Here is a 14,709-nt window from a genome sequence, read left to right on the forward strand (position 1 = left end):
ACATCACACTCAACATGTCTTCTAAACGGGTACGTGGTCCTAGAATATGATAGTTCTGATTGCCGGCTGCTTCGCTGGCAACATAATGTGACATGGCTGACCCTCTACACCAGGTTGCGTTCAAAGTTCATGGCACCGTACAAGGTACGCCCCGCTCATGGGACCCCAGCCTACCGCTATAAATACTCCCCATGCCACTAGGATAGCCCCAGTTCAACTAAGATAGCTAGATCCCTTACTAACATTCATCTCCAGGTGTCGGTTTCCGGTAAGGCTCCGATCTCTCATCAGCAAGGATCGATGACATCATATCACCACCACTTGAGACCAAATCTGACATGTTTCAGTGACTTCACGCAGAAATGCGCTACGGGCTACGGGCTTATGGGTTGGGCCCGTAACACCACCTGTGGACGGGTATGTATCCTTGCGCCCAGCAATATTGACTATAGTTTCTGACTACTTGAGCACAGGTCGAAGGTGAAGTCCAGGGCGACGAAGAGACAATTAAGAAGTTTCTACAACAAATCGACAAAGGCCCTCGCATGGCCCATGTTGTCAAGTTGGAGAAGCGTGAGATGGCACCACTGGACGGGGAGGATCACTTCTCGGTGATGAGGACTACTGAGTCTAGCTTTCACTCGGACGCCTGATCTCTGAATTTGTCTCTTTAACAAGCAACAAGGACAACATTTGAGCCTGATAACAATGTGATTACTTTTTTGATTGAAATCGTAGATAGCTACATGATAAAATTGAGCACATAATTCTATAGACCCACTAGGTAGATCTATATTTTCAATTCTCTCAAACTCCCGCAACCAAGTCGGCAAAAATCGGGGAATAATTGAGCGCGTGACCGTACATCTAAGAATGAGAAATCAGCCCCAAACTGCCACCGGTGAAAACTTAGATCCCGAACCCGTGCAGCTACCGATATTTTCTCGGGGTCGGTGACTCAAAAGCGCGATGTATAGAGTCCGAGCTGAATTCGGGGCAGATTCCGACTCCTCCCGAGGTCAGCTGCCTGGGGCAGAAACGTATTGGTATGACAAATAAGGGCCACGAGTGATCTTGTAGACGTACTATATGGATAATGGGAAGAGTAATTAATTTACTTCTTGTTCGAGGGTATCAAACCAATCCTGCTACTGTATGATATCGGGCCGTGACCCCTGTTGATGGAGTAGACCAGGCGCAGGAAATGGGTGGGGCGATACTGCACAGTATCGTTAAAGTGACGATCGACGGGATCTTACGTGGAGCCAATCAGCATCGAGACTTATCAGCAATAGATCCCTATGTCCAACTGTGGGAACCAGGCGCAGGCGCGTTCCTGACGTTGACTCTGTGCCTTGTTCTATCCTTTGGGTCGGGATTGGTTCGGGCATCGTTGGAATTCGGGACGCTGATTTGTATATAAAGGTGTTTCAGGTCAACTCTTGCTTGAGTTCATCATTGATCAACATCATCTTCCTTCGAACTACTCAATTCAAACTGATCAGCCCAAACCCACTACTCTATACTATCTCGCAATGAGTTCGATTTCTGTATTATCAACTTCGTCCTTTCGGACAGCCACACGACCAGCCGCCTACATCCATCTGGTGGCGCGAAGCTATTCAGGATTGACAGTCGCCAAACTTGGTAGCTCACAGTTCATCCACGCCCATAACTCACCATTTACCTACACACCCAAGCGTCTTATATCTTCTACACCACAGAATCAAATCAAAGAGTTCTTCCCGCCTCCGCAAACATCAGGCGTGAAGGAAGTGGAATCAGCATGGGCACACCCTGTGTAAGCTACTCAACGCATATGTTCACAACTTCCTGGCAGGGGTCTAATGCGTCTCCAGATATACTGAATCCCAAATGAAGAATGTCGCGATTGCACACCGAGAAGCCACAGATTGGGCCGACTGGGTTGCTCTGGGCACAGTCCGCATGTTTCGATGGGGCATGGACCTTGTAACGGTGTACAAGCACGCAGAGCCCGGCGAGGAACTAGCGGCCAGATACAAAATGACGGAGAAAAAATGGATGCATCGGTTCATCTTCCTGGAAACCGTCGCTGGTGTCCCCGGCATGGTTGGCGGTATGCTCCGCCACCTGCGCAGTCTCCGACGTATGAAGAGAGATAATGGATGGTAGGCATAACATCCCAAGCCATGATGATGAAGATGGCATACTAACCGCACAATGGATCTAGGATCGAGACTCTCCTGGAAGAGGCCTTTAATGAACGCATGCACCTCCTTACATTCCTCAAAATCGCCGAGCCCGGGTGGTTCATGCGCCTCATGGTTCTCGGCGCACAAGGCGTCTTTTTCAATGGTTTTTTCCTATCTTACCTCATTTCGCCTCGCATCTGCCACCGATTCGTGGGATACCTGGAAGAAGAGGCAGTCATCACATACACCCGTGCCATCGAAGAACTCGAAGCGGGCAAATTGCCGGAGTGGGAGGCTCTCGAAGCGCCCCAAATCGCGGTGCAGTACTGGAAGATGCCAGAGGGTAACCGTACCATGAAGGATCTGTTGATGTACATTCGGGCGGATGAGGCCAAGCACCGCGAGGTCAATCACACGCTAGGCAATTTGCAACAAGCGATTGATCCCAATCCTTACCAAGCCAAGTACCGAGATCCGACCCGGGAGCATCCGAGCAAGGGGATTGAGAACTTGAGGGGAACAGGGTGGGAGCGCAAAGATATCTTCTGAACTTCAGCATGAAAAAGCGATCTGGGCAATTTTGATAATACTGCATGGCGTGGCAAATCTCTCCTCTCTTTGTACAGTACTTTACGTTCCAATTAGAATCAAGGACGCGGACCGTTAAACGGAATTCCTTGGGACGCGGGGCTTAATAATTAAGGTAAACCTAAACCCAACGTGGTAATTTGGACATGTGCAAAACAGATCCGACAGAAAAATACCGATGAGTAGTGGATATGAATTGAAAGCAATCAAAAGCCTTTTCTTTTCTTTTTATCTATATGTAAATCTTGGTTACGGATTAATCAATTCTTTCATCAATAATATTGCCCCTTAGTGCCCGTTTAGTCTTATTAGTTAAGGGCGGGAACCACACCCCTTTTAACCCAAAAGAAGATTCCGGCCGGCGATCGTTTATGTTTCATTAAATCTCCATTGCGGTCCCTCATTTCAGTCTGGAGACGTGTCTATTGCGATTCAATGTCCTCTTATGGTCATAATCTTGGGTCGTGATTCTTCGTCTAGCCATACTCCGACATTCCTCTACCCCGATCAAACACGACCCCCCGCCGATCCCCCGGTCACATTGTGTACAAGTGGTGCGACAAGAGTTTCAGAAACCCAATTCCGTCACAAGAATGGAGGAGCCACAGTCCAGGGACCCTGAAGTCACATCGCCGACTATTCGGTCTTCATCGCCTTCACCCTCTATCCCTGCCACCCCGGCCATTTCTTCATACTCCTCGCCAGACCGAACTTTCTCCTCCGTCTCCTCCCACTCTGCCTCCTCCGCGACCTCTGCCGACGCTCGGTCCACAGTTTCAACTTCTTCCCGCCGCCATGGATACACTCGTGCGCTCGGTGCTGAGTTTGCTGAGTCCGCTCGACACCGAGACAGTGTCATGAGTCTGGGCAGCATCGCCCATTTACAATACTATTTCGCTCGCACGGGTCTCTTAGACGGGAAGACGGGCCGAGGCAAGGAGTTCAAGAAAAAAAATGGCGAGAATGTGCCCCGACTGTTGATCACTCCGAATGAAGGACATATCGATGACTTAGTCGCAAGCCCATCTGATATGGCTGAGTCGCCAGAGTTTGATCCTAATAATGACGAGGAGGGGGAGGTCATGTTGCCTCCTACTGTCAGTACCTACAGCATTAAAACACACCATATCCCGCCCCCGCCAGACCTGATATCGCTACGTCGGGATCTACAAGTTGCGCTAGAAAAAGCAGACAACAATATCGAGGCGGCTGAAGAGGGAATCGACCCCCGCGAACCATTTCGGTCTAGCCTTTCTCCCGATGATGTTCCAGAGGCATTGGAGGAGGATCCGGCGCGGGGAATGCCGACCCCACAGACGAAAGAAGAAGCACAAGGCATGTGCATCCTGGATAATGTGACACTGGCAATCCGTGCCGCCAAGATCTACTACACCGCTCACCCGCACCCAGAACGCCTCGCATCCCTCAAAAGTGAGCGCGAGATCCGAAAGGACCTCTTCCACGTCCTAGACGTTCTAAAGCGATGGGCAGCCCGACACTTTGCCTGTGGATTGCGGCCTGAGGAACGTGAAATAATCCAAGGATGGATTTCCGGGGTCCGAACCATGCTGGTCAGAGAGAAAGCTCTGGAAGACCTTGAGGCCCAAGAACGAGAAAACTGGGACTGGGCTCAAGGCGACTGGACCGGACGAGAGCGGGCCCGCGAGGAATCTTTCCTCCGAAGTTTGATGCCGGGTGGTCATACACTGCCGGAGTGGACTCCGATTGAGGATGATGCCAGCATTGAAGACCTCCCCCACACCGTTTCTTGACCGTTTCAGGGACGGTCGCATCCTGGTCCAGTTACACAACATCGCGGTCAAAAAGTCTAAGCGCCCCTTTGGCGAGATTAAGGCTTTCCATGAGGACATCGCGAAGCCATATCGACAAGCCGATAACCTGCGGTACTGGATCAAAGCTGCAGAATTGCGATGGGAGCTACGGTTCCAAGTGGATGTGATGGGTGTGGTGCAGGGCAGTAGTGATGCAGCTTGGAGGCAATTTGACGCTGCACTTTTGGCCTGGTGCAGGACCGTCCGTGAGGAGCTGGTTCGAGATTGGCAAGCCGCCAATCCTGGGCGGCCCCCAAGTGCTGGTCTGATTTAATTTTGAGTGGTTTTTCGATCGTTTGAAGAGTTGACGTGGATATGCATTTCGGCATTTTACTATATTGTGTTTGTTTTGACTCCTTGTGGGCACTTGGCTAGATACCCCTGAATTGCCTCTGTCTGTCTCCGGTGTTGGTTTTATGTTTGATTTTCTCCGATTCTCTGGTCCATTTTGGAATCCCGTTGCATTGTTAGTTCTGAAAGGGGAATGGATATATTGCATTGAAAGGCAAACATAATATTTGGGTATCGTTTGGTTTGTCTTTGTCTTATGTGTTCTAGTCAAGCCTGGATGGCAGGAGCATACTATCGTGGATAGGTTGCAAAACCTATCCACACCAATTTTATATCAGCCGAGACTGGGCTTCGTACTTTATACAGACTCTAGATCAACAAATTACCCAGACGGGTGAAACATAACTGCTTTGTAAGTTAGCCGTTTCAGTGAAGCGGAGCTTGGGATCGAACCTTGGAAGAGCAAGTGAACAATGCGCAACGCCCATGGAATTAGGGACGCTAGGAGCACATAGTCGTGGAGCTAGCCCCTTGAAATTATATGCTCTGGAAATTAGCCCTATCTAAGTTTGGTCCTGAATCTATTTGAAGCTTCCATAGACCAACGGAAGTGTGCATCAAGACAATGTAGCTAATGGGCAATTGTTAGTCTGATAATCGATAGCTGATTTACATATGAAAGGCAGCTATTATGCAACCTGGACGCCCCCAAATGATTTCATCTGATCGTCGGGGAGCGCCGATCCCTTGAATTACATACCGAGGGGGAAAGGTACCTAGAGCCCCATAGTAAAGTGGGTGCCGGGCCAAGTATCCTTTTCCTGCAGAGTACAACGGCGATACTGGCCACTTCATCCCTCGTTTTCCTGTCTCAAAGTGATTGCTGCCCAATTTATCACTTTGATTCTTTTGATGCAAAAAAACACTTTCAGTTCTTTTCCTCTGACTCTGGTCATGTAGCCTCTGTCCCAACATACCCTATCTAACCGCGACCGTGAGAAGGGGGTTTTCTCTCCCAAACTGCCTTCTGATCCGATTACCGAGACGAAACATTCCACTATCCCTGCCTTTGAACCGCCTATTTCCTTTTTCTGTCCTTCCAATTTCGCCCCGGGCTTGCACCCATGCATGCCACAGTCGACGATCCACCTTCCTCCGCGACCGACATCGCAGCGTACCCCGTGTCCGTTCAGTGCGCATCTCCTCCCCCCGCGGAAGGCTCCCCCAATGAACACGGGCCCTCTCCTCTCCGCCGCTTGAAGTCCAAGTCGTCTCTGTGGAGTATAGGAAGCAGCAATCACGAAGAGGAGCCCATCTCCGAACCGTCCAGTGCGGAGAGAAATACAGGCAAACAATCTATCTTCCGGCGCCTGTCTCCCGCCCTCGCGGCTCGGGTGAAGCTGCTCGACGGTAGCAACAAGGTCACCAGCGCGCCTCGGAACGCCAGCGCCGTCGGTCGGATCCCTGAAGAACACCTGAATCAGCTCGATAGTCTGCACAGAGACCTCTCGATCAAGGTTGAGAGGAAAGGCCAGACGTGGAATGGTATATCCTTGACATCCCCGGGATCAGCAACCTCACAATCAACAAAACGGAGCGCGTCGAACAAGCTTGAAACACCTAGCCAGGACTTTCTGCAGGAGCTCTCCGACGCGCGCGAGCAAGGGTTAGATTATACCGACGCGGTTGTCGACGGCCTGGCATCACCTGTTCGGGTCATTGCTCATCCTCCGGTGACTGCTCCAGACGCAGAGACTAGTTCCCCGCCGACATCCATGTCCGTGGCGGAGCCGGTCCCCGCGCCGCTGCGCGTTGACTCTGAACTTGGATCCCTGCCGGAAGACAAGGACCAGGATAATCGGACCGACTTTGAGAAGTATGTCGACGACACCAAACGAAACGAGGAGCAAGCCGACTCCGCTCCCGAACCCCCGCCGAAAGATGATTCTCCTTCCTCCCCAGAATATACCCTTTCCTCATCCTCAAACACACAAGCTTTCGACCCGAGAGATCTAAACCGTGCTGAATCCATCTACTCTTTCTCCCGCGCCTCCTTCAGCAACCAGTTGTCCCAGCTTACATCCATTCCTCTTCCGCAACCAGGGGCCCTTGAGACGAGCATCGGCAACATTTCAACGGCACTCGCCGCCGTTCGTGCTTTAAATGGTGCTGCAGAGCAGATCCAGATTTGGATCAGGAAAGCGTCCGATGTGCTCAGCGGCTTGGATGCGGAAGATGATGTTGAGTGGGCAGCGGCGGGTGGCCGCGAGGGACTGGAGGGAGTGGACAAGGCCATAACTCGATTCGAGTCTTTGGTAAACGTATACGTAACGGCTATTGAGAAAGTACAACTTCGAGCAGACATCGGCAATGTTGATTCTGCGAATTTGAGGACAATTGTCAGTCAAATGGAGAGTATCCTGCAGAATTGGGCACAGATCAAGCGCAAGCTTGGGGGTGTGAAGGAGCAAGTGGAGCTGGCTATGGAGTGGGAAGAGCTTTGGTCCAATGTTCTGGGTGATGTGGGCATGGAGATTGATAACCTCAGCGGCATGATCTTCGAGATGGAAGAGAAGAGACATCAGGCTCTCTTGGATACGGGCGAGACCACTGGTGGACTTGATATCAACGAGCTTGAAACAATTGTGGAGGAATCGCCCTCTAAGGGACGCTCACCTGGGAATAACCGGTTAAGCATCGGTCCCCTTCTGGCCGCGGCCTCTGGCACCCCTGTGATCAAAACACCACAAGATGATTCAAGCCACTCCAACCTAATGGCTTTGTTTGCGCGGATGCAGCCTCTTCGAGCATCTTTGGATTTCCTGCCTATGAGGCTTTCAATGTTTCAGTCTCGCGCCAATGCAGTTCTCCCCAGTGCTTGCGAGGAACTGGACGATCGACGAAGTCGGTTAGAAAAGAGCTATAAGGTGCTTGAGCAAGATGCGGAAGCCTTGCGAAAGGAGTTGGGTGAAGACAAGTGGATCATTGTGTTCCGCAACGCCGGAAGCCAAGCTCAGAAGATGTTCGATTCGGTCGAGCGTAGCATTTCCAAGCTACAGGAAGGCTTGGAGACAAACGCACAGGTGAATAACCCTGGAACTTTAACGAAACGAATCGAAAACTATGAGGCGAAAAAGATGCACTATGTGCCTGCAATCGAGCGCGTGATTTCAATCATTCAGAAGGGAGTGAATGACCGTTTGACTGTTAATGGTGAGGTTCTGCGACTACTATCGGACATGACGTCGCGTACAAATGCTTTGAAGGCCAGCCTGAAGGTGATGGATGCGTCTCTTGAAGATGTACAGATCTTCAAGGGTCATCAACTGCGTGATTCCATTTCCAGCATGGCTACAATGGATAGCCCAGTCACGGGTAGTGCCATTGATACACCCGGGAGTTCACCTGCGTCATCAGTTGTTCTTAGTGGTGGTAGCGGGTATAAGGGTAGTTCGACACCTTTGGGCTCCAGTCGCCGCGAAAGCTCCGCCGGTAGCTCCACAGCTCGCTCAGCCATGCCAAACGTCCGACGATTCTCTGGCGTGCCACAGCCAGTAACTGGCCGCAAGTCGTCTATTCCTAAACCATCGGGACTCACGTCTCCGACGCCAGGGAAGACAAGTTTTGCCGTAACGCCCACGCCATCTGGAAGACGGATGTCTCGTGTTCCACAGCCATCTCCAATACCCAATCGCCCAAGATGGAATCTTAGTACCAACACAAATGACTTGAACACATACCAGCCTGTCGGCGCTACTACACCTGGACATCGCAACTCGTCTGCCCCGGTGCGCACACCTAGACCGGCATCGACACTTCCGTTCCGACGTGACATGTCTGCCTCGCCGGCACCTAGCAGTGGCCGGTCTATGAGCCGCCTGTCAACCCGATTCGCATCCTCGTCTCGCAGTCCCGTGCGCAACTTGTCCTCTCCTACACCCCCCGATCATCTTTGCTGGATCCCCCACCATATAGCCGTCTTCGACGGCCGTCGAATATGTCCAGTTCCGGAACTGCGGGCATAGTGAATACACCTCGAAGTCGTCAAAGCTTTGCTGGAGTGGCCTCTTCATTTAGTCGCAGTGTCTCACACAACCAATACAATAATGAGAGTCCTACCAAACCCACACGTCCGGGTACCTCGCTGGGACATTCTACCAACCGAAGAATCAGTCTGCTTCCTTTGCCAAAACGAACCGAGAAGACGACTGCACAGCAGAAACCAGATACCCGGCCTCGATGGAGAGGAGCATGATATCCCTCCTCAACCTTCTTCATATCTCCTTGCCGCCATATTATCCTTTCCTCCAGTTACCTCCCTTATACCAAATCATCTTTTTCCCCTCCTCCATTTCTACCGACCTGTCTTATGGCTTATTTTCTCTACTACTGCATTGTGCTTGGTGCTCACTTGGACTTTACCACTGTTCATTGAGCACAAAGAGCTAAACATGATATTGAAGGTTAGGTTTTGCGTGATATCCCCTTGTTGCATGGTATGGTCTGAGCGTTGGGTTTACATTTTGCCGGTTTTGTTCTTTTCCATCAATGTGAATATATCTCTTGTAGTTTTATCTTTGTTTTCTGTACGGGAATGGGACTTTTAGATTTTATTAGGTACACTCCAAGGCTGGTAAATGCTATTCATCAAATACCTAGTTCCCATCAATGTATCCATTCATTCCTCAAGGCTTCTTCGGAAATGCATTCAGTGTACAAACAAGAACCTCAGGATCTATGGGCAAATCAATAAACGAAATGCATATACAGATATTTACATTTAATTACCCAATTCCCGTCCAAAAATCAGCGCATCAACCAATTCCTCGCTATTATCCAACCGCCCCGCCTTGGGAACTCGCCCGATAACGCTAAAGCCTAGCCTCTCCCAGATACGGATAGAAGCCGGGTTGTTCGCAAAGACTAGGTTGAAGACTGAGTACTTGTATCCCTGCACGGCGACGTTAACGTTGTCCATAATCATATGTACTGCTGTTATACACATAGATGCACTGGTGCAAGAGACCTCAGGATGTAATTGTGCGATACGTACCAATTTCGGCGCAAACTCGAGATAAGTCTCGCCCATAGCAAAGCCCACACCCTTCCCGCGTGCCACGTTAGTTGTGATAAAGCCAGCATTACAGATATGGGAGCAGCGGCCTATAACGCTAGTCAGCGAATCACTTATACACAATTGGATATATGCGAGGCTCCATGACTGTTATTGAACATACCAGGATAATTGGGCTTAATATAAAAGGTTCCCAAACAGACCTTAGCCCAGTCCCGTCCCTCCCGCAGCCCATCAGCAGCAGCATCACCCTCGTCATCAAGAATAGCCACAACCGCAAATGTGCCGAACCAGTACTCCGCGAATTGCTGGAGCCCCAGCGCCTTTTCCATGGGGTAGGTGGTGCCGCGCTCAATCTCCGCACTGAACTCCGCGTGCAGGTACTTAACTAAGTCCTGTGGAATGCTGGAGGGTCCATTGGTGATTGGGTACAGGGTTACAGCTGCGGAGTCGGACTTGGGGAGGGTTGTGTGGCGGGGGGTCAGTGTGTTTGCTGCTTGGATGTGTGCTTGGGGTGGGGGGTTGTGGGATGCGGGGTCTTCTAGTAGGGCGGGCATTTTGGGAAGTAATGTGAAGGATTGAGGTTCTAATTGGAGTGCAATTGAGTATGAAGGTATTCTTGGATGGGGTTTAAGAGACGCTGTATATACTTCTAGGTTTGAATTTGAGCGTTATCGGGGCCTTTCTAGCTGAGTCATCTTGTCGTTCTAAGGGCGCAGAACCCCACATCTCATTGAAGTTTGAGGGGTAGATCGGGGATGATTATGATGAAGTAGATTATTTCATGGCTCCTGAATACCTTGGAAACAAATATCTTAGATCGGTGCAGTCTGTCTAAAGGTTGGTGCCTGCACGTGGTGTATATACAGTTGTGAGCCTACGATCAAGAAACATTCTAGCGGATGCTCCGTTATTTAATTTGAGAGCAGAGATAATGAGATATTCCAAGATTCGATTAAGCAAGTTTGCTTTTCTCTGGTACAATGCGCTTAAATCAAATATATATACACAGGACCATGCAAGCATCGAGAGATGCCAGCATCTCCCGGCGAATCCCACCTGAACAACCGGAGGCTTATGCAAAGCTATCCATTCATTGTTTCTGACCCTCGCCTTCGCCCTCGCCCTCTTCGCCCTCGCCCTCTTCGCCCTCATTGCGAATAGCCTGCATGAGCTCAAAGAGTTGACCAATTTGTTGATCTGTAACGACATGTCAGCAACTGTGAGCCTAGACCAGCCGTAGCCCGAGAACTCGTTCAAAGCAGTCATACCACTCATCTTATCCAGCTTAGACTTATCCAGTTTCTCTCCAGCCCATTGATCGCCCTCCATCTTCTGCGCGTAAAGCTGCCATTCAGTCAAGAATCCGATCTGTAAAGCAATTGCGCGGTCAGTCACGATTTCCTGTCAAACCAAGTACATATCCCTCGTTCCACTCCGGCGAAACTCTAGATCCAGTGGGTATCAGAAGCGTACAATATGCAATGGGTTCTCTGCGGTCTTGTGCGCCCGAAATTCCTTCTTCACGTACGAGTCGCCGAGCACGCGCATCTCCGGGTCAAGTTTGCGGTGGACGCGCAGGATGCGGCGGTAGAGCTGGAGCGGCGGGAGGAGAGCAAGCGCTTCGCTGAGGCTGGATTTGGAGCCGATTGAGGCCGGCGTGGCCATAAGGAGACGTTGGGCGATACGCATGGTGGACGTTGGGGTTTTGAATTATGGAGGTTCGAATGACATAATTTCCTGGGGAAGGCTTTTTTTTTCTTGGGGAGCGGAAGGCGGCGTGGGAGATCTTTGAACCATCGGATTCCTGACTTTCGCTTTTTCATTTCTATCTACACCAATCCCTTTAGGATTTTGACAGGTTGCGACCTGTTTTGATTGGGTGGTTCCTGCATCACTGTCTATTTCAACGGCCAAACCGTTTAGCTTGGCGGGGTTGTTGGAAGTCTCTTCACATATATATCGGCACATCAATCTGTGTCACTCAGGGACCTACAATATCGCAGTCTGGTTCTAAGGCTTCTTTCAAAAGAGCTTAGGATATTCCAAATCGCATAGACTTCATCAAGGACATTCAAGATGCTCCCTACGCCCGATACTTCACATGTCTCATTTGACACCATCTACGAGCCATCTGAAGATTCATACCTCTTCTTGGACACCCTATCATCAGTATCAGAATCAAAATGGCTGTCTGAAAGGTTTCAAAAAAGCAGTGACTCCGCAGATAAGAGCAAAAATGCCTTGCCTTTGGTTGTGGAAGCCGGCACAGGATCCGGCGTCGTGTTAGGTTTTGTAGCAGCACACTCCCAACAGATCTTCGGGCGCCAGGACATTCTCACACTGGGAACCGATGTGAACCGGAATGCTTGTATCGCGACCAGGGAGACTGTGTCTACCGCCATCAAGTCCATTCAACATAAGCAAGAAAACACGGGAAACAACTCGAGCCTTCACTCTGTTCACATCTCCTCTTTGACTGCCGATTTGTGCACATCCTTATGCCCTGGAAGCGTGGATGTTCTTCTCTTCAACCCACCTTATGTGCCCAGCGAAGACCTACCGCGGTTACCGACCGCAACGGAGAATGATCCAGCTGTGGCCCAAGCTATGTCTCGCTCGGCCAAGTTCGAGAGCGACTCTTTCTTCCTTTCGCTGACTTATGCGGGCGGTGTGGATGGCATGGAGACGACCAACCGGCTATTAGACGCCATTCCTGGCATTCTTTCGGTGCGAGGAGTAGCCTATGTGTTGCTATGCAAGCAGAACCGACCGGACGAGGTGATGACGCGCATTCGCGAATGGGGTGGTTGGTGTGCCGAAATTGCGGGATCGAGCGGCATGCAAGCTGGTTGGGAGAAGTTAGTGATTGTTCGGATATGGAGAGAGGGCAACTGAGCTCTAGGTGAGATTCCAAGACCCAAGAGTGATGGCAATATCTTCGCATTTGCATAGCCGGGCATCAGACGAGAGAAAGATACCATCTGGGCTATACCCTCACGTCTTCATGAATGTGTTCCTGCCAAATCGTGATATGTGACTCAGAACTTTACGTTAATGAACCCGGACAAACTCAATATTTGGCGATCCATGTCAGACTCTACGTTTCCAGAACTCCTCAAAGATACTTCGAGAAAGGTACCCAGCCACTCATCTCAGTGACGTTGCTTACACGCGGGTCTATCCGGATGACAGCGTCAAAGTGCAGCTGCGACCTGCAAGGTATCACACGACGCATGCATCCAGTACATACTCACTGTCTCGTAGAACGTGGCGCCGGGCCCCCAAGTTGATGCAGTCGCAACACCGATGGAGGGCCGCCCCAAGCCTGAAATCAACCCGTTGCATATCTAGTCGCATACCTAGTTGCATATCTAGTTGCATATCTAGTCAGAGTGCCGGTATATTAAACAGGGACAACAACGTGGTAACCACTGGTTTGGGGCTACCGAGGGGCCACGTGGATATGGTGGAGATTTCAGGATCTATCATGGCGCTCGGTCCTGTGGGGGAGATTTCCACGCGCAGCATCATAAGCGTTCGCCTCGGGAGTCCACCATCGTCATGTCGTCCTAATCAGGACATTGGGAACGACAAGCATGGATATCTGAAACGAATCGGGATCTGTCCTAATATTAGACGAGGGGATAGTCACTCCCAAGGGCTACATGTGATGACACTAATCCCGGGATCGGCATGTAACTGGTAAGCAATATGCAGGTAGTATCTTCACCGATGATAACGGGGAAGATTTATCATTATGATCAAACTTGCGGTGTAGAATTGACTCTTTTCTTTCTTCTTCTTTCTCTCTCTTTTCTCTTTTTGAGCCATAGTTCAAACGGTATTGGACTGCCTTGACTTTCACTAAAATAGTGGCTGATGGGACTGGATCCTACCGCAGCATCTTTCCGCATACTGTTGAATACTGTAGCGAATCCTATAACCGATGCAGTGGAGCATTGGCTGGAGGGAGCGATTGAAGATGAATTTTTGCAATTGTTAAATTTTCTCGATTATCTCCGAACAGAGTTACAACTCAGGTCCTACAAAGTAGTACGGATAGAATCCATTGAATAGCTAGTTGGCGTAAGCAGAGCGCTAAACACCCCGAAAATCTATCATCAGTGAACGGCTAAGAATGCAATCACACTTATGAGAACACTTCATAGATTGCCATTTGAACCAGTTTAATTCCCCGAAGTAGGACCCAATCCAGCAAAGTGGACAGGAAAATATGATAATATTCACGCTAAAAATGAGGGAATTCCGGAATCACGGTACGCTATCACTTCTTCGGAGTAACGTTTCGGCCATAATATGGGATTATGTCGGATAAAACAACTCATCGGCCGACAGTCTCCACAGATGCAGATTCGCGCACGTTTCAAAGGTTTAGGGCCGAACGCCTTATTGATCCAGAAGCTTTGCACAGAGTGACGAATCAGAATTCACTTTGCTCGTTAACCGGATTGGGACAGAAAAATGGGGACTTGGAGGGGAAGGGGTGGATCTGACACGGCTGGCATATTTTTTTTTTCTTTTTGACATTTGCTATCCCACCAAAATCATACATAAGATTGACACAGGGTTCCTTAGTGAGCGATCCCGTCGGAGACACGCCGACTTGACTAGGGGCTAAACCTACTTCATGCCCCAACAATTGGGGGGTCTGACCCTTATGATAGGTCAAAAATGCGGGCCTCGGGGTCTCTCGCCAGCGGCTAGTGCAAAGTAGAAAGTCAGACAG

General features: G+C 50.1%; 7 protein-coding genes across 7 annotated transcripts; 5 read left to right on the forward strand and 2 right to left on the reverse strand.

Annotated features, from left to right (window-relative positions):
• Positions 1–14: 14 nt before the first annotated feature.
• N7484_004307 (acylphosphatase) lies at positions 15–653 on the forward strand (the record flags this gene model as incomplete). The annotated part of the gene is made up of 5 exons (XM_057114727.1): positions 15–29; positions 114–144; positions 256–268; positions 348–417; positions 474–653. The coding sequence occupies 5 exons, from the start codon at positions 15–17 to the stop codon at positions 651–653; spliced, it is 309 nt and encodes a 102-aa protein (XP_056974867.1).
• Positions 654–1,535: 882 nt separating this feature from the next.
• N7484_004308 (alternative oxidase) lies at positions 1,536–2,723 on the forward strand (the record flags this gene model as incomplete). Its single annotated transcript, XM_057114728.1, has 3 exons — positions 1,536–1,801; positions 1,860–2,150; positions 2,213–2,723. The coding sequence occupies 3 exons, from the start codon at positions 1,536–1,538 to the stop codon at positions 2,721–2,723; spliced, it is 1,068 nt and encodes a 355-aa protein (XP_056974868.1).
• Positions 2,724–3,355: 632 nt separating this feature from the next.
• N7484_004309 (uncharacterized protein) lies at positions 3,356–4,868 on the forward strand (the record flags this gene model as incomplete). The annotated part of the gene is made up of 2 exons (XM_057114729.1): positions 3,356–4,525; positions 4,566–4,868. 2 exons carry the CDS (start codon positions 3,356–3,358, stop codon positions 4,866–4,868), a joined length of 1,473 nt encoding a protein of 490 aa, XP_056974869.1.
• Positions 4,869–6,009: 1,141 nt separating this feature from the next.
• Positions 6,010–8,910, forward strand: N7484_004310 (KAR9 family protein; the record flags this gene model as incomplete). Its single annotated transcript, XM_057114730.1, has 1 exon — positions 6,010–8,910. The coding sequence occupies one exon, from the start codon at positions 6,010–6,012 to the stop codon at positions 8,908–8,910; it is 2,901 nt and encodes a 966-aa protein (XP_056974870.1).
• Positions 8,911–9,665: 755 nt separating this feature from the next.
• Positions 9,666–10,516, reverse strand: N7484_004311 (GNAT family N-acetyltransferase; the record flags this gene model as incomplete). Its single annotated transcript, XM_057114731.1, has 2 exons — positions 9,666–10,048; positions 10,123–10,516. The coding sequence occupies 2 exons, from the start codon at positions 10,514–10,516 to the stop codon at positions 9,666–9,668; spliced, it is 777 nt and encodes a 258-aa protein (XP_056974871.1).
• A 536-nt stretch (positions 10,517–11,052) lies between these two features.
• N7484_004312 (succinate dehydrogenase assembly factor 3) lies at positions 11,053–11,651 on the reverse strand (the record flags this gene model as incomplete). Its single annotated transcript, XM_057114732.1, has 3 exons — positions 11,053–11,159; positions 11,231–11,330; positions 11,436–11,651. The coding sequence occupies 3 exons, from the start codon at positions 11,649–11,651 to the stop codon at positions 11,053–11,055; spliced, it is 423 nt and encodes a 140-aa protein (XP_056974872.1).
• A 387-nt stretch (positions 11,652–12,038) lies between these two features.
• N7484_004313 (S-adenosylmethionine-dependent methyltransferase) lies at positions 12,039–12,857 on the forward strand (the record flags this gene model as incomplete). Its single annotated transcript, XM_057114733.1, has 1 exon — positions 12,039–12,857. One exon carries the CDS (start codon positions 12,039–12,041, stop codon positions 12,855–12,857), a length of 819 nt encoding a protein of 272 aa, XP_056974873.1.
• Positions 12,858–14,709: the final 1,852 nt, after the last annotated feature.

Source organism: Penicillium longicatenatum, assembly GCF_028827895.1.
Source record: "Penicillium longicatenatum strain IBT 33135 chromosome Unknown contig_2_segment0_segment0, whole genome shotgun sequence".
Lineage (NCBI taxonomy): Eukaryota > Fungi > Ascomycota > Eurotiomycetes > Eurotiales > Aspergillaceae > Penicillium > Penicillium longicatenatum.